Source organism: Solea senegalensis, linkage group LG15, assembly GCF_019176455.1.
Source record: "Solea senegalensis isolate Sse05_10M linkage group LG15, IFAPA_SoseM_1, whole genome shotgun sequence".
Classification (NCBI taxonomy): domain Eukaryota; kingdom Metazoa; phylum Chordata; class Actinopteri; order Pleuronectiformes; family Soleidae; genus Solea; species Solea senegalensis.
Window position 1 is genome coordinate 10,005,279 of NC_058035.1, and position 26,790 is coordinate 10,032,068.

The 26,790-nt window shown below is 43.3% G+C and overlaps 1 protein-coding gene across 1 annotated transcript; it reads left to right on the top strand.

The window, feature by feature from the left end:
• Positions 1 to 26,407, top strand: jag1b (jagged canonical Notch ligand 1b). Its single transcript, XM_044045918.1, has 26 exons — positions 1 to 390; positions 583 to 888; positions 6,401 to 6,452; positions 9,296 to 9,553; positions 9,967 to 10,027; positions 12,317 to 12,447; positions 12,553 to 12,672; positions 14,722 to 14,835; positions 14,923 to 15,036; positions 15,125 to 15,238; positions 15,698 to 15,744; positions 16,209 to 16,382; positions 16,809 to 16,959; positions 17,880 to 18,044; positions 18,161 to 18,274; positions 18,412 to 18,525; positions 18,662 to 18,775; positions 19,217 to 19,333; positions 19,996 to 20,023; positions 20,445 to 20,530; positions 21,115 to 21,228; positions 21,322 to 21,431; positions 22,664 to 22,897; positions 23,422 to 23,553; positions 23,820 to 23,961; positions 24,493 to 26,407. The coding sequence occupies exons 1-26, from the start codon at positions 334 to 336 to the stop codon at positions 24,966 to 24,968; spliced, it is 3,645 nt and encodes a 1,214-aa protein (XP_043901853.1). The 5' UTR covers positions 1 to 333; the 3' UTR covers positions 24,969 to 26,407.
• The last annotated feature ends 383 nt before the right edge of the window (positions 26,408 to 26,790 follow it).

Consider the following 26,790-nt stretch of genomic DNA (forward strand, 5'->3'; position numbering starts at 1 on the left):
TGGAGGCACATGGCTCCACGCACGGACACTCCCCTCCATGTTGAACTTGTGTAGCTAGCTCCAGCTCAGACCAGCAGTCAGTCAGTCAACAGTGGGTCCGGCTGCCGCATGGCTACTGTGTAAACTTTCCTCACCAACAAGTGGAAACTGGGGCAAAGAGGACGCGCGGAGAAGCCGAGGGACAACACTGGGAAGAGTCTTCCTATGTGTCGTGAACCTGTGCTTCGCTGACCAAAAGTGTTGTTCCCCCACTCGTGCATGTTCAAACCAGAGGAGAGCTCTGGTGCCGTGTGTCGGCCAGACAACTAGTACAAACGAGTGGCAACAGCAGGCATGATTTTGAGACGGGGCTCGGTGGTTGCTGCCTTTTTACTCTGCTTTCTTGTCAAGGTACGTGAGGGGGGACAGCGGGGAGCATGTGCATTCATTTGTCGCGTTATTACGTCCAATCGTAACCATGTGTAGCCACAGCTGTTTGTGCAAATAACGTAGCGCAACCGAGGGATGAACGGCAAAGTTTACCGTTTGAACGTAAAATAATGTGAAGTTTTCCGTGGCATTCACTCTCGTGTCTCCCAACAGGTGTCAGAGGGATCTGGACAATTCGAGTTGCAACTCTTATCTATGCACAATGTGAACGGAGAGCTGCTGAACGGCATGTGTTGCGACGGCACACGGAACACGGCGGATAGAAAGTGCACGCGGGACGAGTGCGATACGTTTTTTAAAGTTTGCCTGAAGGAATATCAGTCGAGAGTTTCCGCTGCAGGGCCCTGCAGCTTCGGAGTGGGATCTACGCCTGTCCTCGGAGGGAATACATTTTCTTTCAAGAGCTCTGTGAGGAATGACAAATCCAGGATAGTTTTGCCCTTCAGCTTTGCCTGGCCGGTGAGTTGGAGAATTAAAAACAAACAAACAAAAAAACTTTATATGCGTCCAGACTCGCTTTTCCACAAGGAAAATAAGAGAGAGGCAGAGAATGTCTGTTTTCACGGCAATTTTGCGCAATTACTGTCTGTCAAGTCGTTTTCAGAAAGCACAACAAGCAAAGAACGGGCTTCTCTTTTGATTCTTTTTTTTAGCCCTCTATGAGAAAGGACCCCCTGGTCTCCTCATTATCTGCGCCAATTAACCAGCTGCAGGTCTTTTTCTCCATCAGGCCCAGAGTGACAGTCTATTCTGTCTAAATTATGTTTTTATGAGGATGTTTTGTTAATCATAAAACCTCGTTTTCAAGAGAGCCCAAGCAAATTTAAACCACCAAAACCAATCTGTATGGCTACAAATCAAATCATATTTCAGAAGAGATACTGTATGTATGTATATATGTATATATATATATGTATTCATGTATATGTATATATATATATTTGTATTTGTATATGTATATATATATATATATATGTGTGTGTGTGTGTATATATATGTGTGTGTATGTATATGTATAAAAAAACAAGCATGCTTTGGGTGCTACATGATAGTGTGTCCAATAGGAAAGTTTCTTCTAAGTATTTTTCTCCTGGCCTGAAAAAGTTGGATGAGTTGCATTCTCCTAGATTTCTCCTCCTCTGTGTCTGCTCATGTTGCTCAGTGCAGTAACTTCAGGGTGAAAACCCACTTTCTGGTTTCCTCAAGTGTCAGCTCTTCTTTAGAGTGTAAATAAATGAGGCTGACAGGCCTGTGGAAGTGTTGTAGCTCTGTGAGAGATATGATTTGTCACATATTGTCAACGTTTTCGATGCTTTGAAAAAAGCAGGAGGGCGCACAGACTGACTGGCCCCACAGTTTTGGCCCACAAACCCCTCCACTGTGCCTGATGGGCGAAAGGCACAGTCTGCTGGTATGTGTGTGTGTCCAATTACATCAAGGCTATTTTTACCTCAATCTTGATGGAGTTTCTTGTGCAGAGAAGGCATCAAACAGCCAGAATGAGCGAAAGAACTGGGAGATCATGTGCAGTTTCCTGTCACGTTGTACTGTTTTTGCGTGATACCTTTAGGGCAGAGAAGATGATTTAGGTTTGTGTTTTTCCGATGACCTCAAAGCAATTTTCCCAGCAGGATAGCATGCAATATGATATGTGTTTTTTATTTGCTATCCACTTAGACACTGGCACCTCACACCTTTTTTTTTTTTTTAAAAAAAACAAAGGTTTCTGTTTATGCAACGCTATGGCAACACCAAACTGGCATAAATGCTTGGAGCCAGATTAGTTTCATCTTACTGGTTGAAAATCAGTCTACTTGAGGGTTAAAAAACAGAACTTGTTGACAGTGAAATAAAAGCTGGTACCATTTCCAGTTCACTTGAACTGCTTTACTTCAGTACACATTAACAATTGTCAGGTTTGGTATGATATTACGTTGATTGGCTGTTGTGGACAGATGGCAGTGTGGTGCAACTGGGTTGTTGGGTACTCCCTCTGTTGAGTTCATAAAGCCCCCCCCCCCATCCTCTCTTGTGAGCTGCATGAAGTTGGCCTCTTGTCCAGGCCAAGGGCTTTGTTTAAGTCACGCTCGGTTGGACCCCAGGCATTTCATCGCTTTAACCTTGCCACCCACAGTAACTGCTGCACTTAATGAGGCTACACACATGTGCTTAGATCAGGTAGGGCAAGAGGCGTCCAGCTGAACGCTGGCTGCTGGGCATCTTTAACATTAGCACATCTGTGTTTTTAGAGCCATGCATGGAGTCAACCGGTGTCTGTTGCATGCATTTCTACAGAGAAGTGTGAGCCCAGCTGCCCAGGTCCTCGCAGTGTTTCACACTGGGACAATGCCGTTGCCGTCAGTGACTACAGTGAGGATTACAGAGCATAATGGAGGCTGTGCAGCTGTATTTCAGTGTAGAGCAAGCAAAAGGAAACAGTTGTGGGCTCAGCAGTGATGAAGATAGCTCTTGGGCATACTGTGTTCATTTTACACCTATAAAAGAAAAGAGGAAGACCTGTTTACTGGATTAGGCCAATATTTAATTTGTGAGGCTTTATGACCACTTATCTGCTCAGCTTTCAATATTGGCCCTCTCTTTTGAGTCTGAGAACTAATCCAGCTGATGGTTTCTGGAGTAATGCTGTTTTGTCTTGCATTGTCTGCGCTGATGTGGCAAATTTGAGGGAAAATAGTATCGTTTTTTTCACTCATCAATCAATACTGTATTTAAGACCTTTCTCACACTTGGTGTGATTTGTTAGTGTGGTGCACGTTATATAATGGGATCTAATCTTATGCTTCTTATCGATAGTTTGGGTAAGTGGCGTCATGCATTAGTAATACTGCTGATTAAGATCACCTGTGCTTTTGTTCTCTTTACTGGTAGGTGACCTTTTTGTAAATACACAAATGGCTGGTTGCATGTTTTGTTCCATGCTTCATGCGTTCCCAGCCTCACAGGTTGATGTTTTGATCTTGTTTGCCCTGTCACAGTATGTGTTTACTGTGCCTTTTGTTTGCAAGGGATGCATGTCTTTAATATGGGTGAGGTTCACTTTTATAATAGGCTGATAGATTAGTTTATAGTAAAATATTCAGTAAGCTGTTTAATTGTCTCTAAGTCTCATTGTGATGAAAATGCAAGGACAACTTTTGTCCAGCCCATCAGTGCACTCAGTGACTTGAAGGTAATTGTGCAACGTTTTTTTTGTTGTCTTTTTATGCTTGAGTTTTGGATTAATGGCAAACTTCTGGCTGTCCCGATCATTGGGGGCATCCCAGTTTGATGCTTTTGAAGTGATTGATTCAGGAAAACTGATACATAAGGTCAACATCCCTTTGACTAGACTGTTTACATTTCCTCTGTGCTGAGTGGAGGCCAAGACTGGTCTAATCTGTTGTGCCGTGCCTTTATTTAGACCTTTGACTTTTGCCTGTTTGAATAGATGGCTCAGTTTTCCATCAAGAGCTGTGCCTGTGTGCGTGTATGTGTATGTGTATTGGTAAAATTCCCCTACAGAGAGGATCCAGTAGTGTTCTTTGGCAAGTCGCTGTGATTCGAACTGGAATGATCTTTATCGCTTATGTTGCTTGTCTGTTGGACAGTGTAACTTGGCCAGGAAAGATAAGAAGACATATGGCCACACTTGTTGCTCTTGGAGGTGTGTGTGTATGTGCGAGTGTGAGTTTGTGTGTGTAGGGAGGGTAAGAGTGCTCTGTAGTTCAAAGAGAAGTTGTGAGTCAGCTGGGAGCCTGGGAAAAGTGAACCTGGCAGTGGCAGACAGTTACAAGCTGATAACCAGTGTGGAGTTATGGGCTGTTAGTGAATGAGGAGTCAGGCAGTATCTCACTTTCTGGGAGCAGTTATTTGGTCTGAAACTAAGCATCTAAATAATGTTCCAGCTACTTGTTGCATTGAGTAATTATGAGATTTTACTTCTTATGCTGTTGATACAGTGGTAAAGCAAGTGTGCTAAAACAATCTTTGTTTTGGAAAACGATGCATAATAATACAGCAAAGAGTGATTTAATACTAGTATGTTTTAAATCCCCCAGTCCTGGACACAGTGTAAATGTGTTGTTTAGCAGATGTACCAGGCTTGGTGTTGTTTCTCCTAATGTAACCGATCCATTACCCACTGATAATTTCCAAAAATGTTTGGGTTGTTTTGAGACGTCACTGAAGGGTGATGAGACGATTACAAATTCTAATGCAAGACTATGTTGGTCACATTGACGTCAATCTGATGCTGCAGTGATGACTTAATCAAAATTTGAAGCAATAGATGTTGTATTAACTTCATGTATTCATGCATTTGAGTTCTTGTATTTAGGATGAGGTCACCCCCGAAAATACTGTCATATGTCATATGTATGTTTTTTGGGTGACCTTCTCAAACAAATTTGCACCAAAACCGCTCATTGCTTAAAGACAAGCCAAAGGACAGTAGTTCTTGGAGTTAATGTTACTAGATATCGTTTGGATTGTAGTAAGACATGATTAGGGATCGCATTACTACTGACTCATAGCCAAGTTCTATGTCAGTGATTGCAGACAATTGTGAATCCGAATACACTGTGTAGCTGATGAGCACTGCATTTCAAATAATAGCTGCCCTGATTGCAGTAAAATACTGGCACAGGATGAGACGGGTACCTCAAGGAAAGATGGAAAGTTGAATAGCTGAGAAAACAAGGTGAAGCCATGAAAAAAAAAGACTTCAGCAGTGAGTCATACCCTTTTCATTCTTTTGGTGGGAAGTGAACAGGGGTTTTCCTTTTGAGCGGTTTTGTTTACCATGAAGTCATCACCACTAAGAGAAACATAGCAGCAATGCAGAATTACTGAAATGCCTCCAAGCAGCGCTGCTAGGAGCAAGCGTGTGTGAATATAACATGTAACTGTTTCTAGTGGATGCTTGAGCACTGTAAGTGGATTGGACTTTTCACAATTGTGTACTTTTTCTCTGACCCTGTCGTGCCTGCTGCCCGACACATTGTTTGCTCCCTCATGACTGTGGCACAGGGCACTGTGAATGTGTAAGCTGATATTGGTGTGAGTGCTAAAGATCCTGAATCAGACAAAGCATTTTTGGGAGTGCTGAAATCAAGAAGGGCCTTCCAAAGTGTAGCACTCATTCAGTAATATCCCCACTCATCCTCTTTCCTGTCCTACAAATTTGTTTTGCCTCAACATTCATTACATACGCTGGTTAGAGGTTTGAAGCATGAAATTGAAAATCCTATATACATTGCAAAACAAAACCTATTATGTGCTTTTTGAGAACACTGGAAATTGTCCACTGACTTAACTCACCACATTTTCTAAACATGTGGAAAACTGGTTTTGGAAAAACGCTGTTTCTATGGATCGCAAGGTTACCGTGGTTGAGATGAAGACATGTTGTTGGCATTGTATGATATAGTATCCCTTTCTAAAAACTTTTTCTATTTTGTAGTCATTACTTTGAGACTCTGCCCTTTGCAGGCCATCTCTTTTAGGCTTGTAGTTTGTGTGGATCAGTCATCCTTCAGCTGGGTGGGTGTCCAGCTAGAATACACCACAGCCCAAGTTACTGTCATCCTAATTGCTGCCTCACCACAAGCTTGCCCTCTTATAGAGCGATCAACTGGACCATTATTTTAAGTAACCAGCTGCTGTACTTGGTCTCATTTGTAAACGAACTAGTTGAGCGAGAGATTCAACTTTCTCTGAGGTTTAAAGCACATTTAATGATGCTTATTTATCATCAAACATGACTTGTTTATGGTTGATAAAGTGATGTATGTCTGTGATCATTTTAAGTGTAGACCTGTTCTAGATTCCCCTGTAGTTAATTTGCATGGTTGCTAACAAACAAAGGGCTATCAACCAAAACATTTATCACATGATCATTGAATGGTTTTATGATGCTGTGATTGTTGACTCTTGGCTCACACTTCTTGTATCTCTGTCTTGTCTTCCACAGAGGTCCTATACGTTGATAGTGGAAGCCTTGGACTTAAACAATGAAACTAGTGGTGAGTATTGGATATAGCATGTCCTTTTTTTCCCCTGCTCCTCTTTTTTCTGTCTCTCCCCTTTTCCCTTAAGGCAGCATCTGGAAAAAGTTGTGTTGAGGGTCGCAAAGGAAGTTTATTCTGCCTTCCGCTGGCGGTGTGTGTCTGCATTAAGAAAGCGTGTTGGCAGGTGCCTGGAAAACCCAGCTTCCACTGAGCAGTGGAGTTTGGTTCAGTTTGGTGTGCTATGCAATGATTTGCATTTCCATTGTCAAACGTTACTAGAATAACTGTCTGTCACAATTTTGGGGATACCAATCACTGCGGTCCGGCTCCTAAAGGGGCGTAGCCAGAAACCCTGCAGGCCGTTGATTTGTCAAAAGCGTATCATCACTTATGTGTGCTGAACAGGCAAAACAGCAGTGTTTTTCCATGCAGCCTAAAACAAAGCTTGTCTTCTTCATGTGATAAACAGCCACATGCCAGGACTAAAGAACTCTTGCTGCTGGATGCCCTCCATTGTTGCTCTTTGTTTTCTGTGTCGTGTTCCTCTTCTTCGTGGAATTGGAACCGCGTCACGCTGCTATGACATTATACTATTTACGTAGCCGTAGGATATTCTGTAAATAGCTACTTTATTGAACTGCACTGTTCGGTGGAAACGAGCCGTAAGTTTGGTAAATGCAAGGAAGCAAAAGGTAGGAAAAAGAAGTGGGGGCAGGCCAGATGGGGGAGGTGGGGAGATGTGGGGGTCAGACGGGGAGAAGGAAATGTGGCGAGGTAAAGGACTATGAAAATGTTTTCATTTAGCCAATGACTGATGGCAGGTGCTGCCAGCAAGGGTCAGGGTCACACTGTCTCACTGTCACTGAGGCGTGAAACACAGAGTTCATCCGGCCGCCCAGCACTGCTCAGCACTGCAACCAGCCTGCAGGCTAGAGTATGGGGGGCTGACGCGTCTGAGCTATGCTGCTCTGGAGATTAAATTTATCTGTGGCTCAGATGTGCTGGGCACTCTGAGCATGTGCAGTACAATGCTTTTTTTTGCAGTGCTTCTTTGGCTGTTCTCACCCGGAATGTGGGAAGAACATGGTGATTACATGCTGAAATATAAATTTGGGCTGCCAGCTTTGGTTTCTGCCAATAAATGTGCCGAGGGGTTCCTGCTGGCTGGCGCTATGATTGGCAACAGTGTGATGATATCGAGGGAGAGCTTGTTTATGCAGGTCTGTTCGACGTCAGCAAGGTTTCGGCCTTTTCTGCTGTATTTGCCGCTCCCCAGAGACCTATTAGGGCACTGGTGTGAAAAGCCCCCTGAATGTACACAGTCTGTGCTGGTTAAGCCCCTCAGAGCTCCACCAGGCGAGTTCACAGCTCCCTTAGTTTCATATGTTGTAACGATTCTCAAATGTATATGTTTGAAAATGTTTTTTCTTAGACTTCTTATAAATTTAAATGTTTTGTTTTAATTATACACTGCAGATGTTTAAAAAAATTCTGCGACAAAGTATTTTATCAATGTTTATCCTGTGTTTAACAAAATGAATCACGTTATACAGCTTATTAAGTCCAATTTTTTTCCTATAAAACTATTTTGATGGTCAACTGTGACCTTTTTAAGTTGTGTCAAGCTGGTCAGATTCATGTTTAACTGCGAGCCAGGCAGCAGGTAGTAAGAGGGTGTTACTCCTGACACTGCAGGCCAGCAGTCGGTAGAGAAATGCAACACAGCAAAGTCCTGGATCCCAGACCACTGAGAAATGTTACCAGGCACTGTGATTTCAGTACACCCCAATCCCCGTTACATACACCCACAGCACAGTAAATAAAGGGCAGCACGCCACCCCCCACTGAATTGTATTGCATCATACTACACAGAGGAGCGACTCACCCAACGGTCAACCACCTCTGCTCATGTGAGCACAGTAAATAACCGCTGTGACACATTTTTCATTCTCTCCCAGGTGAAAGATTTAGATATCAAGTAGTGAGTGCTGCATGTGTGGGTGAATCATTGGTGTTAGTGTGTGTGGTTTTTGTATGTATGTGTACAGTTTAGTGTCTGGAGATTGAGCAGCGCATGTTTGCTAAGTGAGAGTGTGCTGTGAAGCGCCGTGTGGCCCCTGGTTCTCAGGTCAGCCCTTGCTCATTTGACAGAGCCGTGACCTCTTCATGTTTGAGGTGAAAATAAGTTTGTTTTCTGCTTGCGAGTCTCCCTAAGCATTGCACAATCACAACATCAGCTAGGCCTTTGCTCCCCGGCTGACGCGTACATGGATACTTGTGTGTAAGTCTGTGTAAAAGAGTTGACTCAAGATTTTTTTGCGATTACTCGCAAAAATGTATGTGAGAAAAGCAGCCCGAAAAAAAGTGCTGATGGCACACTGGCAGACTTCCCAGCAGTAACTGTGGCATTGGTGTCCTCAACTCTGTAATTTATGGTGACTGTGGTTCTGTCCTCGCCTGAGCAGATGCAAAAGGCTGCATCTAAGACCAGTTATATCCTCTAGCTGTAAACCTGAGAATCAGAAACTATCCGGGGAGCGCTGGAGGAGCGTGAGAAAAAAAGCCGTTAAGCATGCTCATTACAGGCAGTCTATTGCTTTTTTCTGCATTTCCTCCTTGTACTTTTCTTCCTCCTCAGCACACATGGCTGCTTTTAATTATAAGTAATGTGCTGTCTCATAGCTCTTCTGCAATTTGAGTCAGAATTTTTGGAGCATTTTTGGGTTCCCGCTGTATGATCATGTAGAACACTGCAACTCCCAAATGCACAGTGCACTGTTTTTGTTTTGCTTTCTTTTGAAATGTGTTTTCCTTTTTTGCTGTCACGTGGCTAATTGTGTGAATCCTCGTGTTTTTAGGTGCAGATGGAAAATTAATAGAGAAAGCCTCACATTCTGGTATGATCAACCCCAGCCCACATTGGCAGAAGTTGACTCACAATGGCCCTGTGGCCCAGTTTGAGTACCAGATCCGGGTCACTTGTGACGAGCACTACTATGGATTCGGCTGCAACAAGTTTTGTCGGCCACGAGATGAGTTCTTTGGACATTACACATGTGACTACAATGGAAATAAAACCTGTCTGGAAGGCTGGTCTGGACCTGACTGCAACACAGGTGAGCCTTGCTGAGATCTGTGATCAGCTTGAGACAGTCTGATGAGTGTATATGAGTATGAATGACTCTGTCGGTCTGCAAGCTGTGAATCATGCCGACACGCCGTCTCTTGTGCGGTTTCCATCAAATTTAAGACTTTGTTTTCTGAGTTCCCAAAGCCTTTTCAAATAAAGCTTTTCATTGACTGTATGACTCTGAAAAACATGTATCGTCAGGAAAAAACAGCCCTGGCAGTTTTTCCAATATTGTACAGGGCCAACTTGTTCATTTGCTGTTAACTGTATTTATTCTCAGACCCAAATATCAGAGTTATTATTATTATTGTTATTTGCCTCTATAATTAAAATACGTATTTAATAAATGGAGCACCGATAGAATTGAGTTACCATGAAGAAAAATTCTTTGTCTTATAGCTATATGTCGACAAGGCTGCAGCACTGAACATGGATCATGTAAGGAACCAGGTGGATGCAAGTAAGTGACCAAGACTGCTCTGTATCATTCATGAGTCTGTTGTTAATGAGTTTACTGCATTTGTATCATGGGAAATGCCAAACAAGTCTGTGGTGCGGCTCATTCAGTTAGTATGGGGAATAGTATGTTGTGTCAAAACACCAGTTCTGTCAAGGCGTGGATGTTTGCTTGTATGTGTTTGGCTTTCTGGTCAAGAGACTTATCGCTGTCCAGGCTCTGCCAACGCTCCATGTTGAAAAAGTAGCCTATATGTTTCCCTGCAAGTGTTATCAGTAAAAATCGCCTGTTACATTCGCATGAGCCTTAAAGTGTATTGTTTGTGTTGCTAATGGCTTCCTAATGCTGTTTGTGCATACAGCCAGAGGAAAAGCCAGGCGCAGATGGATATCAGAGCTTGGGCATTGTGTGCAGTCACAGTTGAATATCAACCTCATCCTGGAGGAGGCCCTGCAGTACCTGTGTCTTCCCACAGCTCACGCATTGGTTGCTTTCTTGTCTGATTTGGCCGTGAATCAAGCACAGGGATGATCGGGCTTGTTCACTTTGTTCGCAATCTTTGTTGATTTTCCCAAGCTTTTGACATCATCAGGTTTCTTGAATGTGCTTGTGAGGCCACTGGCAGAACAAGAGGTTGAATTGCCTTTGTCTCTGCACAGGTGTGGCTATATTTGAAGATCTGGGTTGAAGTGTTTATATGCAGTCTGCCTGCCAACAAACTGTCCAGGCAAGCTCTACGTCTGTAGTCAGTTTGTTGTTTCCCATCATTGAGGTGTTCAACAGTGTCAGACAACAGCAGTGCATTGCAATATCGGCCGCACGCTGGAGCAGCCTCCTTTACACTAATTTTATGTCGGCAGAACCGCGACTAATGATGCTCTCTGCGATTTTCTCGTTGCCAGGGCTTTTTTAATGATACCATTACATTTCATTGTTTCAATGACCGTAATAATGAAGATCATGAAAATAGAGAACTGCTTTGAACACAATCTACAGATTCTTATAGAGGTTTGTTTTTAAGTCAAAGGTCACAAACTGCAGTGCATAAGCAGTGCTGCACAATGTAATTTCGCATTCTCTAACAATTTGGCCTTGTAATCACTGTAAACGATTTGGGACCTTGCTGAGGAATCCTACTCCGCTTCTCATGGAGAGAATTAGCACACTTTTAAGAATAGCCTCTTTAATCATAGACTGAGGTTTACTTAACCACCGCGTTTATTTTTACAGTCCATCCGTTTCTTGGGGCTAATCAGTGCACAGCTCCCCCAGAGGGATACTTTGTTTCCTGTCACTTGGCTCCACAGCAGCAACTCTATCACCACTTCACCACCTTTTAAAGAGCAGAGTTATCAGTCGGGCTGGATTGCTGTCTTAATTACGAAGTCCGGGAAGAAAAGGGCAACATTATCAGTATAATTATGTACCTGGACAATTCAGTGGTCAGCAGGCAGTGTTCCCCACCTCGGCCTTGGGGCGCAGGCCTGACTCTTGACTCGTGGGAACGAGGATGAGCAGCAAAGTAACAGCAAAGAGGGCTGGAATCTCTGCAAAGATGTCACTACTGCCAAGCCACAGGCAGTGTTGTTAAAGAGAGCGTCTGGCCGCATGCTAATGTTAGCCATGCTAAAGGTCCCATTGGAACTGTAATTTAGTGTTTTGTTTTGTTTTTTTCAGTTTGGTACAATGCTAAATACTGCTCAGTTTCCTTGTCCCCAAGTATTGTTGAAAAGGTCTCGCGTAGACTCCCTGCTTCAAGAGATTTATTAGTGGTCTTTTAAGACGCAGCTCAGTGTTGTGAGAGTGAGAATACTGCCTCTTTGTTTTTTTGTTCATTTTATTTTTGCAGCACTCTGTTATATATGCTGATTCGTACTTCATTAAATTCAAATTATCGAATATTGCTTTTCCTTTTAAGGATTTGGAACTCTCTGACCTCATTGTAATATTTGTTCTTTATGAACGTTCACTGTGTGTGTGTGTGTGTGTGTGTGTGTGTGTGTGTTGGCTGATGTATATTATTCATATATGTAGGGCTGGACTATGTAGCCTAAAATGTACGTAAACATTTTCAAATTAGTCGAAGACAGTTAAAGAAACTCAGAATTTTTTTTATGGGCAAATATGTTGCTTGTGCAATGTATAAACATAATTATATACTGAACCTCTGCTCCATTACGATTAAAGAAAGCTACATTGTGATATATATGTTGTTGAATGTTGCTAACCCACATTCTTTTTGAGAGTAAATTACCCACTTCTGAGGCTGATGGCTTTCTGTGCGTCTTGCAGGTGCCTTTATGGCTGGCAGGGCCAGTATTGTGACAAATGCATCCCTCACCCAGGATGTGTGCATGGCACTTGTGTGGAGCCCTGGCAGTGCCTATGCGACACCAACTGGGGCGGTCATCTTTGTGATAAAGGTTAATATCTTTCTCATCTTTCAGTTGCAGTCACTGTACATGTGGCCTTTGTGCCAAAACTAACTAAAGCTGTGTGGAACACTCTTTTTTTTATTTTTTCCCCAGATCTGAACTACTGTGGCACTCACCAGCCATGCTTGAACGGTGGAACGTGTATCAACACAGGGCCTGACAAGTACCAGTGTACGTGCGCTGAAGGTTACTCTGGTGCCAACTGTCAGAGAGGTGAGAGATATCTAAAAACTACAAACTTATGGTTTTATTTTGTTGAGTACTTACATTAGACAAAATGTTTCCGACACTTAAAATCCATTGAATCACTATTTCTATCTATATTTCTATCTATCTATATTTTGGTTGCCTTTAAAAAGTCACCTGCTTTGCCCGCATTATCTCTGCTAACCCTTACTTCTGGGTCAAACCCCCTATGAAGCATCAGCACTTAGCCAGTGTGTTGTTTTTTCTGTTTTCTCATTTTATTGTGCTTATTTGTCACCAATTAATGACAGCTTCCCATTGTCCTTTCCTTCATATTCTGCTGCCAAAGTTTCCCCTGTAAAGTACACATGCACAGGGAACCAAACTAGACAACAAAACAATTCCCATGACCCCATGCTGCTTCAAAGCCTCATCAAACTAGGTCCTTTGTTATTGTTTTCATTGGGACACCAGGAGCATGAAAGTAAATGGACTTGATGATGTCAATGGTGTTATCTCTGACTTCAAATATTTACCAGTTATGTTATAGAGTTTGTAGTCTGAAAGGTACTTGCATTAACCATGTATTTAAGGTCTGGCTTGGTGGCTATCATGTTATCATGTTATGGGATCCAATGAGCTTAACCCATCTCATCTGCTGCTTCGATTTTGACTGTTCTTTGTTCATTGTAAGGCCCCAAAGTTGTGCTAGTGCAATATTAAGCAAAGTAATATTGTTCTAGATATCCTTCTTTTTTATTTTGAATGTAAGATGCTCTGGTTTGCATAAAATATTTGATCCCAGGGGCTTAAAAAGTTGTGCTTGCAGTTATAATAAGAGGGAAGGTTGTGGGCTCGCTGAGTTTCTAGACAAAAGGTCAGAGGTTCCCTCAGTTTGTAATCAGAGGAGGTGGTAACTTGGCAATAATTGGTCTCCACTCCAGCGTGAATGGCCCCCAAGTCAGGTAATCCACCGGTTTGAACTTCAGGGGCTGGCAGTCCCCTCACTCTTCAGACACTCTAGACATATGGGTGTGGTGCTAAGGTTCAGCTGCTGCGAACACTTACCATGGAGATGATGGTTTCTTCCTCATTAAATCTGAGCCTCGCCGGGTGTTGACAGCTTAACTGCAGAGATGTCAGGAAACTGTGCCCTTCGTAACAGGAGGTCTGCAGACCAGTGGATACGTCAGGACACAGTAACACAGAGGCCTCAGCGCTGTAGCCTCTCCCCTCCCTCCTCCCAACAGCAAACCAAGAACCATCCACTGATCATTTCCAATGGCTTACTTATTCCCAGAGTGAATGATTAATTTTTGATTTATTTGGGACTTACTCATCCTTAACTCGTCCATAGAGGAGGAACTCCAATGCTGAGCCTCACAACCCTACCCCCAACCCACTCTCTCTCTCGCGCGCGCTCTCTCCCGCCACTATCATCTTTTGCCTCCTCAGAAGAATGGCGGGGAGTCAGAGGGAAGTCACGGTGCATTGGTCAGGTCAACTTAGCATGAAAGATGATTTCCTGGTGGTTTGGTCTGCTGGGCGGGTACTGTGAGTGAGATTGGGGAATTTTAAGCGGCCTTTGGGGGCATTGGAGGGGGGGTTGGTGATGGATGAGGGAAGAAGTCCATGCCTGGGTGTCTTCTACTGAAAAAGTGGACCTAGCAGGGGAGTGAGAGGTTTTCCAGGGATGAGTGAAGTAGGGCTTGGCAACATGGCCAGAATGTTATCACGGTAGAACGGTTTCAAATCGGCCAATATTGACTATTATTGTGATAAAATGTCAGCTTATTGAAGATGATGAGGTTTTGCTAGTTTTGCAAGTTGTTTTAGTTGTGGTTTCAAAATTCTCCATGGACAGAAAATTGTAATGGCAATTATGTGTTTTGTGTGTTTGAACTGTGCATAAACAATGATATATATTGAACCTTTTTTATATCGTAAAGTTAGATTTTCTTTCGTATGGTAAACGTTACAAAGAGTGTTTCATAAATGCAAAAACCTTTCCTTAATATTACTCACAGGGGTGTGTGTGTGTATGACCTATTTTTAAAATTGTCTTTCTCTTCCCAGCGGAACATGCCTGTCTGTCCAATCCATGCTCTAATGGAGGGAGCTGTTCGGAAACCAGTCAAGGCTATGAATGTCAGTGTGCGCTCGGCTGGAGCGGCTCCTCCTGCACTATTAGTAAGACTCAGCCTGCACCCATTTTAATGTCAGTACAGCCATCGGGATAATTGTTTTTGACAACCATAATTTGATTCTCTCACACAGATGTTGACGACTGCTCTCCAAACCCCTGTAACCATGGAGGTACCTGCCAGGACCTGGTCAATGGTTACAAATGCCACTGTCCCTCACAGTGGACAGGAAAGACTTGTTTGATAGGTGAGCCAACCTGAGCTCTTTCCAACACTTCACGTCTGTCAGCTGCACATGCAACTGCCACTAACCCACTCTCCCCCCCCCTCTCTAGATGCCAATGAATGTGATAGCAAGCCCTGTGTCAATGCCAACTCGTGTCGCAACCTGATTGGTGGATACTTCTGTGAATGTCTCCCTGGCTGGATGGGGCAGAACTGCGACATCAGTGAGTTGAAGGCTGTCGGCAGCAGCTGTGGAAGTGGACACCTGTCCAGCTACTGCTTCGTTTTCTTTCTTTCTTTTTCTATCCTTTCGGAATAGCCAGAATTAAAGCTTTATGAAAAGCATAAAGCCAGCATTTGGACGAGCGCAGGCTTTCCCTGCTGTATGAAGCTGATGTATTATTATTACCTTTTGTGTGGCCAAGACTGTGGTGGTTAAAACTGTCTCAAAACAATCCCAGGACTAGTTTCAATTGGCAGCAGACAGGATTGCTCAATACTCCATGTTGCACTGATTCTGCAGCCACATTATCCTGCTCTTGCAGAGCACTCTGGAGCTCTTGCTCCAACAATGTTTTTAAAGGCCCCTAGCATGGGAAACATAAAGCACAGACTTGTTTTTAAAGACAGACTGTTTAGTCAAGCTGTTCAGAATTAATCCGTAGATTTGTTTTCTTGTGCAGATATAAACGACTGCAAGGACCAGTGCCAGAATGGGGGAACTTGTAAGGTATGTATTGGGTCACAAAACGACAAGCTCTATTTAATGTCACAGTGTCATTTGCCAGCCTGTTTGTTTGTTTTATGACATTTTTCTTTTTTCAACTTTTTTTGTTGAAGCCTGGGAAATTTTCAGTGGTTTTATAAATAGCTGCAGTTAACTGTTCTCTCCAAACAGTCGGAGGAATTATTGTGGAATTCCTCTCTCAAATCAAATCTGAGGGGAATAAGTTATAAGGGTTTCTAAGGGAGGGACACAAGTTCCTTGACCAAACTAGATTAGATTACTATAAACATTAATGTGTTGAGCCATTGCCATTGCCCCCCCCCACACACACACACACACACACCCACACACACACACACACACACTTCTGTTCACTGGTTTGACAGTTATTGTTTCAGACCCCACCCCGTCAAAAGTGTTTTATTAAATTCTTGGTTGCATGAGGTGAACTGATTTCTGTGTTGTAGGACTTGGTAAACGGGTATCGCTGTGTGTGCCCCCCTGGCTTTGCTGGCGAGCACTGCGAGAGAGACATCGATGAGTGCGCTAGCTCACCATGTCTGAACGGCGGCCGTTGTCAGGACGAAGTGAATGGATTCCAGTGCCTATGTCTGGCTGGCTTCTCAGGAAATCTCTGCCAGGTGAGACATGACTCCCACCACCATCCCGCACACGATTAAGCCCACATACATGCATCCTCCCAGCTATCATTTTATATCTTTAGCCCAAATTTCAGCCAACATTGCTGCATCTTCGGGTTCGTTGTAAAGGTTTCCTGCCCCACCCTTTTAAATGGCTGTTGTTCCACAGTCCTTCTTAAAAGGGAGTGCTTTGTTGAAGCTGCTCCTGGCTACAGCGGGATACATTCCTCAGTGCTGAAGCCCAGACTCGGAGGACGGCTCCTATGTCTCTGCCTTGTTTTTCCCCTTCCTCAAAGCACAGTGCGTGTGTTATTTCCTGGCACAGCCTGTAGGGAGGATGCTGTGGGTTTAGACTCTGTTTAGTGTAGCAGAAACTATGTCAGCTATCAGGTTCATAGCTCTCTATTCAATATCTTTCTACCCTAGCTGGATATCGATTACTGCTTGCCCAACCCATGTCAGAACGGAGCGGCCTGCTTCAACCTGGCCACAGACTACTACTGTGCTTGCTCAGAGGACTACGAGGGCAAAAATTGTTCTCACCTTAAAGACCACTGTCGCACCACCACATGTAAAGGTACGTCTCCTGCAGGCAATAACCACCAGCTTTTTGCTCGTTTACTTTTTTTTTTCCCAGAATGTTTCTGAAAAGTGGTGCCTGCAGCACATTTCAGTAAATTGCTGAATAAGGCCAGGTCATCGTCATTTGTCTGAGCAGTGTGCCCATATTTTCCCCATGAGGACAGTACTTATGTTCAAGTTTCCTGGCCAAGGTGAGCAGTTTTTTGGAAGTAGATTCCTTGATGACTGCCCCCTCCATCTTCTCAGTACAGCTTTTCCCATGATTATCCCCTCCTCTGATTTCACTGAAAAACTGGCAAAAGGCTGATAGCACTGTGTGTGTTCTTCATAACGACTTGGTGGGCTACCTCACTTTTTTTCCTCCCTTTTCAGTGAATTTGCACTTTTTCTTTTTTCTGTGTGTGCATATGTAATTGAGTGAGTGGACCAACCACAGAGTCGGATACCAGACGGGGAGATTCTCTGTGCCTTTGGCAATAGTTAATTGATTACAGGGCAGAAAACTCACCTGAGGCTCTGAATCTGATCAGGCACGGGGGAAAGGAAGGTATTTTGGGGCAGAGTGACAAAGATTGAGCTAAATTGTTTCTAAAAAAAAAAAAGACCATTGCAGTTTCTCACATCATTCAATGTGTTTTCAAATCTCTCGTTGATGTTTTCCTATCAAAGGGAGTGTCAATTTTCTTGTACTGGCACTTAGTCATTTAACGTCAGTGTACTTCTTATTTAACATTGACCAGTTGATAGTTGTATGAATTACTTGAATACCAGTGGTAAGCCAAAATAAAAAACAAAAAAAAATTCTTCCATTTCACCTGGAAGGCACAAACAGCTTTTTTTTATGATTAAGAACAAGTGTATGTCAGAACAGGCTTTGCCAGTTGTTTCACTATCTAACAGAGTCTATATTTGCAGTGATCGACAGCTGCACAGTCGCAGTGGCATCCAACAGCACACCCGGAGGAGAGCGTTACATTTCGTCAAATGTGTGCGGACCTCATGGCCGTTGCCGGAGCCAGGCCGGAGGACAGTTTAGCTGTGAATGCCAGGAGGGCTTCAGAGGCACCTACTGTCACGAGAGTATGTTTTCACACGCAGTAGACATCGCAATATATCAAAAAAACAGCCTCAATCTAAATATTTTCTTCCCTCCTCTCTTTTCCACGTTCTTTTTTTTTTAAAAAAAACAATATCAGACATTAACGACTGTGAGAGTAACCCATGCCACAATGGAGGCACTTGCATTGACAAAGTCAGCGTGTACCAGTGCATCTGTGGCGACGGCTGGGAGGGCGACCACTGTGAAATCAGTGAGTAGGAGTGGTTGTTTTGTGGTGTCAAAGCAAACCTGAGTCTTCCTTTGGGACTGTTAAATCCATGTTTCGACATAAACACGCTGTTTGATGTGCTGCACATAAATCACACTCCTGTCCAATGTCTCCACTAGATATAGATGACTGCAGCACCAACCCCTGTCATAATGGAGGGACATGTCGAGACCTGGTGACTGACTTTTTTTGCGAGTGTAAGAATGGCTGGAAGGGAAAGACATGCCACTCCCGTAAGAGTCCTTTTTTGTTGCTTTTTTGTCTTTCCACACCCATGTAGTCTGTCTGTGCAGGCTGATGGTATGTGCTTATGGCTGTATATAATTGCCCAATCTTCTGTTTTCTAAGATTCAAATGCTCCCTTTTCAGGTGAGAGTCAGTGCGACGAAGCCACGTGCAACAACGGTGGCACCTGCCACGATGAGGGAGATACGTTCCAGTGCAAGTGCTCGCCAGGGTGGGAGGGTACGACGTGCAACATAGGTGAGTCACGTTTGGTTAAATGTTTCATCACACACTGGACACACACACACAGACACAGAGGATGATTGCTTTGTGGGAGAGCTCCGTCTCGTCTCAGATATTAATCAGCTCTGTCAGATACGCAAGGTCAACAAACAGTTTTTATCCCTTCACTCTGTCAACACTCCTTTTCTTCCCATCTCCCTCCTCGCCCATTTCTCCTCCGCTGTGAGCGCTGACAGATATCTGCTTAAAATCCCAGATTGCACTGACAATACACTTCAAAGTCATGGAATGCATATTTCCTTAGAGAAAATAGGAAATCCAACTTTAAAAGGGCCAAAGCAGCAGCAGCAGTCTGCTCCTTTTAAGGTTTATGATTGCACTGATAATCCCCTGTTAAGTTGGCAGGGACAATTCACTGACAACAGCTGAATTCTTCTTTCTTCTTTTGTGCCTCAGCCAAGAATTCAAGTTGTCTTCCAAACCCGTGTGAGAATGGAGGTACATGTGTCGTGACTGGGGAGTCATTCACCTGCGTCTGCAAGGAAGGCTGGGAAGGTCCCACATGCACCCAGAGTAAGTGCTTTTAAACAGTGAATGGTGGAAGGGATAACTGTTGACATTTATTGCTATTAAATGATGATAAACCTCTTGCTACTCGGTGCAGAGGTGAAGTCCTGCATTTGATTAAATCTGACTCTCATCCTCCCTTGATCTGTACCTTTTTTTTTTCTTTCTTTTTTTTTTTGTCTTTTTCGTCTCCTTTTGTTAGCCATGAGAAGAGAAAGGAGGAGGGAGAAAGGGGCTCAGTAAAGTGGAGACAGATGTGTCCCCTAATGCAACACACACCCACACTTTCTCGTCCTTGCATTCTTGTCCAAAGAGTGACATGTCTGCTTGTTCTACAGCCCTCCTCCATTTCCCAGGGATCCCTGCCTTGTATGCATGTTCTCCAAAACCTGAATTCCACAATTGCAGAGGAGAGGAAGCTGGGTGTGTGGGTGCTGTAGGTGGCAGCAATGGGGGCGAAGCTGGATCTCAGTTTTTAGAGTTGTTAATAAAGCAGTGTAGTCATTTGAGGCCTGACCAGCCAAACATCCACGTGCACATGCAAGCTCAGATGTGCAGAGCTTTGTCATCACATGCAACAGATATTCACTGCTGAAGAGGGAGTGAGCAAAAAAAACAACACACTCACTATTTTCTGTCTTCTTCTCCATTTTTGTTTTCTTTATCAGATACCAACGACTGCAGTCCCCACCCATGGTAAGTGGATTTAGACTCTTAAACAGACTTACACTGTATGTGTCATAGTTTCTCACCTGCAGGCTTTTCTTTCTCACCGTCTCTTTGCTGAGAACCAAGCATACACCCTTTCTTGTCATTCCTGGGACGCAGTCAGCTAACCCTTTACTGTGTTCTCCCAGATGCAGCTCTGATTCAACCACACACACCATGGGAGTTCACTCCCAAGCGCATGCACACTTGTCCAATAAAACCACCCCATAAACCAGTTTGATTGCCTTAATTGTTTTGAAAAAGCTTATTATGTTTTGACTGGTGAGAAAACTCCTGTCTGAAACTGTTTTGATATGAAATAAAGCATGGACATAGATCGGTGTGGAAGCCTGGGGTTATCCTGAGATACAAACTTGGGAGTCTCACTGCACACCCCTTCTTTTTGCAGCTACAACAGTGGAACCTGTGTGGACGGGGATAACTGGTACCGCTGTGAGTGCGCCCCAGGCTTCGCGGGTCCAGACTGTCGGATCAGTGAGTATTAACCCTGCCTCCCACTCCTCCCCGATTCCTGTTAGAGCAGGAGCCTGGGTTGTAAGATTGTTCCAGTCGCTCCAAATGGAAGGTCTAGTCTGCCAATTATGTGTGTGTTGGGCTGCAGGCCAGGCCAAGCTGTTTTGGTGTCACCTCTGCAGGCCCTGCTGCTTGTCCCCTGGGGGAAACCAGCTTAGCAGGCCAACGGCAAATCAGCCATGCTCTCTGACACTGATTACACGGATTGTTTTCCCTCTTAAAGGCTTTCAGATGGCCACATTCTTTCCCTTTGCAAACCCTTTGTTCTGCTATGTCCCGCCTTTAGTTCCTGAGTACCTGCTAATGATGCTGCTCTTATTAACGCTGCATAGGGCAAAAATGTCCAGAGCTGATTTAAGGCATGTTTGCTTCATTTTATTAATGGATGTGTATGTGGATGTACTGTTCAAATGACACATGACCTTAGTGAATTTAGCATGGGAATTAGATTTGTGTGCCAACTGCTTAACTCAATATTTGTGTGCCGTCTGGCTGCGTTCTTTGGTGAAGGAGCCATTTCTTACCTCTTGCTTTCCTCCTGACAGATATAAATGAGTGCCAGTCATCCCCATGTGCCTTTGGCTCCACTTGTGTGGATGAGATCAACGGGTATCGCTGCTTGTGTTCAGCAGATAGGACTGGACCCCACTGTCAAGAAAGTGAGTCCTCATGCGATGATAAGCGACAAATCCTATGTGACAAAGACGTTATTTTACTCCATATTTCTAACTCTGTCATTGTGTTGAACACAGTCACAAGAAAACCTTGCTCTGTTAATGGACACATCACCCCAGATGGAGTCAAATGGGATGAAGACTGCAACACCTGCCACTGTTCCAATGGGAAAGTTTTGTGCACAAAGGTATGTCTTAAGCTCACTGTTGACATTTTGATAAAGGAGTCGTGTAGCAGTAGAAACCTATGATCCATTGTTAATGGGAGAATTGCTGTGAAGAAGAAAATGTAATAAAGGGCTACAGAGTTGTTGTTTTTTTGCATCGTAGCATCCACTATCTTCAGAAATCTCAGTCAGTTCCTCACAGAAACGATGTCATTTGTTTTGAAAAGAAACACAATGGCACGGTTAGAAACGGGTATCCGATGTCCAGCAGTTCAGAATCTCCCCGAGTCGTTTGTTGATATACAGCAGAGGCCTGAAGTGGTGCTACGGCATGAGCAATGGTGTCTGGCTCCCCCAGGAAGAAAATGCATCATTGGGTGAAAATGATCTAGGCCTGTAAGGTTTAGGCTACAATGGTGAACAAAGTCTGATATGGAATATGATTACAGTACTGTGCAAAAGTCTCAGGACACCAGCAGTTGTTTATATATTGGCAACATGTCAATGAGCTTAACTCATACAACATTTGTATGTTATGCTCAAGCATGTCTTGAACAAATCTGGCATGATGGACCTTTTTCACAGCAGATCTTATTTGACATGAACTAGTAGAACATTCGGGTTCCTCTCCAGTTTTAAGAGTTATAACTGTGCTATTTTGTGAGTGTAAGGGTAGGTCACATTACATATTTTTATTAATCTAAAATATATTTATTTTTTTATTTAAAACTGTATACATGTTTCCTCTATTTTCTGGATGTGTTCCAAGACAGTGATTAAGAAATAATTAAACAGTATGGTCATTGTGACATTGCTAAAACAATCTAATGGTGGCCTAGGACTCTAGGCTTTGCCTAGATTGTGTGTTTCACATAGATTATACACACAAATTCCCTGACGTAGCATGGATAAACGATACAAATACAAAGCTGCTAAAAGCCTTGACTGGGAAAAACTGGTGTCACAGATTCCATTACAGTTTACAGCCTGTGTAAGGGCTGGGTATTGAATCCTTGGCATTCAGTGTTGCAGACACATTTCATTTGGTGCCAGTGAAGTTTTAGGTTTTAAATACAGAAATGTGGCTCCAAATGTCCGGACAAACGAAGGCTAATGTAATGCATTTTGCTTCCGATCTTTATGGGTTTACAGACACAGAAGCTTCAATGTTTGCGCCATAGATTGATTACTGTATGGTTTAAATGTATTACTGTTGAGAAAAGTTCAACGCATTGTCATGTTTTTCTATCCAGATGTGGTGCGGCCCCTTGTCATGCACACTGGGTGCCAAAGGTCAAGGTAGCTGTCCCTTAGGTCAGAGCTGCATCCCCATCAGAGAGGGCCACTGCTTTGTGAAGCCCTGTCACGACATAGGAGAGTGCTCCAACCCTCCCCCACCTCCCATCAAATGCCACCCCAGCTCCAGTTACCCGGACAACAGCTGCGCCAACATCACCTTCACCTTCAACAAGGAGATCATGCCTCGAGTGAGTTACCTAGGCACCAGGGAAGGAGCCGTTAAATTAAAGGGTCATTTTTCATGCCTTTCTTCCGCCACCACACTGAAATGAATAGGAGCAGCAAACCATGAAAGATCAGGTTTTCATAAGCGCTCGACCATCTCTTTTGGGCAGAAAATATTTTTATGCACATAACTCAGTTTAGTCATGTATTAAAATGTTCTTCAGGGGGGAAAAAAATGATATTCTCATCTCTGTCCGGTTGTCTACATCCAACCCCAACCACGTCGCAAGATTAATTTAAGGATGTTATGGATTTGAGCTGAATAGGACCACTGGTGACTGTGTCATCATACAGGATTATTACTTGCCAGTGGTGTCAACAAGCATTGCAACAGATAGTAACAAGCGTTATAATCACGTGGGCTGATCCCAACCAGATAGCAGAAAACAACTGCCACATACAGGCCTGAGCTGTTTACTGTTCCTTCGGATTGACTTGTGCTTTTTCATGAGCGCTAAGGTTTGGTTCATTTCTTCTTCATATCTAGGGCTTGACTGTGGAGGAAGTGTGCAAGCAGCTGAGGCACTTGTATGTAGTGAAGAATTTCTCCTTGGAGCATTCTGTGTCCATAACTTGTGACCCCTCATTCTCAGCCAGCAATGAGATCCACGTCTGCATCGTAAGTACCCTCTCCCACTCCCACACTGCCACGTGTTTGCAGGCTGCTAATAACCCACTCAAAAAAAAAAAAGGTTCTTGTTGAGTTATAGCCTGCAGCATGCTTTCTAGCAGCACTAAGACATGCGCTAATGGAGTGTGAATTTAGCTTTAATTGTTTTTATATCATCAGTTTGACAGCATGTAAACACAATCAGTGGCAAGCAAGATGGAATGTAGACCTAAGCCAACAGATTTCTAACCTCACTTTCTTCCTGGCACTTGCAGTCTACAGGAGACCATCGCTTGGACCGGAGCCCCATTAAAGAGATCACAGACAGGATAATCGACTTGGTTAGCAAACACAATGGGAACAACACCATAATCTCTGCCATTGCAGAAGTGCGCATGCCAAGCCCCAGCAAAACTGGTATGAACCACAAACTCTGCTTGTTGCTTTCGCAGGCTTGCACACACTTGCATGTGTAGAAATGGGTGGAGGATTGTTTTATTTTCTTATTTGAAAAGATCAGATGAGATGAAGCCAAGCCCTTAATATGACAACAATGCACCAAAGAAGAACGTGCACGTAAGAAAAATAATTCCCATCCCACACAACTGGGGCATCATATGGCAGTTGTAATGGAGCATAAAAAAAAAAACACAGCCAGGATTCCAATGGAAAAGATTAGAGCTTTTTGGCGACATGGCTCGTACTGCGACTGGCTGAACTTGTAGTAAGACTCCCTCCTGCATGTGTCCACCATTTATCAACATGGTGACAGCAGACTGCCGCCACAGCCAAAGAGGAGCAGCCCTCTCGTCTGTTCAGGGCTCAGATGTTAGTTTGCACTGGCGAAAGCATGCTAATGATCTAGTCAGTCTGATAGTAGCACTTCAAGAAAACATGTTGTGTAAATGCCTCATTTGACCTGTGATTTTCTTTGCCCCTTTCCGCCAGATTACCTTGTGCCCCTCCTCAGCTCCATCTTCATTGTCATCTGGGTCCTTGTGCTGGTCTTCATTTTGCTGTGGTGCGTGCGCCGTCGGCGGAAGCAGAGCAACCACAACGGCGCCTCGTCCGCCGTCTCCGAGGACAACACGACCAATAACGTGCGGGAGCAGCTTAACCAAATCAAGAACCCGATAGAGAAGCATGTGGGCCTCACAGTGGCCATCAAAGACTATGAAAACAAGAACTCCCTCATTGCCAAAATTAGGACAAACAATCCTGAGGGGGATGAGGATGACAAGGAGAGGCACTTGCAGAAGGGCCGCTTTGCCAAACAGCCAGCATACACACTGGTGGAGAGGGATGAGAAAACGCCCATTTCTAATCCCAATTCCACATGCAAACACCCTAATTGGACTAATAAACAGGACAACAGAGACTTGGAGACAGCTAACAGCATAAACAGGATGGACTACATTGTATAGCAGACAGCTGTGTTGCTGTGCAACCAAGCCTTATGCCTTCACACCCCAGTGGTGGGTGAAATGGGGGAGCTCTTTGGCATGATTACTTTGTAAACTTTCATGTCAGTCGTGACCCCACAGTATTTTCAGATATTCCCCGTGTTAATTTAAGTTTTGACAAGCTGGCTTACACTGGCAGTGACAGTTGCTTTGGTTGGCTGGAAACACAAGGCACTGGTATACATTTCATGGTAGAACTAGTTGCAAATGTATCTTCCTATGCATTTCATTTGTCTTTTTTTTATTATTATTATTATTATTATTATTATTATTTTGTGGACACATGGAAGGGGCTCCTGGTGTAATTGTTGTACAATGACTAAAAACTACCCGACGTGTTCAACACTAGAGCAAATAATTTTTTGTTTGTGTTTTAAATTCTTTCTAGTTCCATTTGGAGAAAGTGCCTTTTTCAGCTTTAGACTTCAGCAACTGTCAAATGAAAAAAAAAAAAAATCAACTTTATTATTTATTTTTATTTTTTGGGTGGGATGGGGAGGGAAAGGTTCAGTGTCAGCAGTTGCTGCCAATATGAAGAATTTATGTCGATTTAGAACGTGTAGATATGTACATTTTTTTTATTAATCATTGTGTATATTTGATTTATTAACTTAATAATCAAGAGCCTTAAGATATCATTCCTTTTTATTTATGTCTAGTTCGAAGGTTTTGATAGCTATGGAAGCCTACCATTTCTTTCAGTGACTTAATGTTTTTTTTCCCAACAAATTCTATTAAAGCCGAATTTCAAAGACGACAAAAGATAGGCACTTTGGGCCTGAAAGAAATCCTTTTTGTGTGTTCTTCCACACGTTTGACATTTCACTATTTGTAGCCAGGACCTTGATTGAAGGCAAGTGAGGTTAGGACAACAAACTATCAGGGCTGCTGCGAAGGATGGCCATGGTGGCAGACATATTGCTTGCCATTAATGGACAAATATGTAAGGGAACAAAAGTCCTTCAGCAGCGTCATTTTAACCCATTGACATATTTCAAAGGCTGTCAAAATCCACCAACTTGCAATGCAAGTCACATCAATAGACATGCCAGAATTCCCATCTGCTTTAGTCAGCGTAATATCATAAGCTAGACCACGAGTACTTGAATAGTAAGGGGGGCGATGGGAACACTGTAGAATCAGATAAAATACACTGCCTTGCTCTGCAAGAGTCTGCTTTGTTTCTGTGCACATTTGTTTCTTTTTAAAATTGAGGCTCTGAAAGACAAACATGTTTTATCTCATTTGTTAACCCTTTGAGATCATGGCAACATTTTTGTCCTATTTTTGACTTTGTGTTATGAACTTGAGAATTATGTGTTGATCTGGCAATATATTTTTGAAAGTCATATTTATTAAATATTTTGTATGAAAAGAGAATTAAAGTTGTCTTTTCTGGATCTTGAGTGATGAGTCTGTCTGTGACGCATCGAGACAAATATGTCTTAGCACATGAAAGCGTTCTTGTCGTGGGAACTGCTGCTGGATAGTCATCACAAACTTGAGCAAGGTCTATGTCCAAATGTGTTTACAGATAATTAGTGCCTGCTGCTGCAAGGCCTTCTAGTGAGAACTCCCCACAGTTCTCACTAGAAGGCCTGCAGCACAAGCATCTCTTGTCATTCTTCAGCCTGTTTATTCTTCTCAGATATTCCTCTTCCTCCCAAATTTTGGACCAAAACTAGTCCCACGGTTTTGAAAGAAGGGAAACAGTCAAAAAAGGATGAGGAACAAGCCCACATTTTGGACGACATACTAACCTATGACTTTATTGTCACATTTT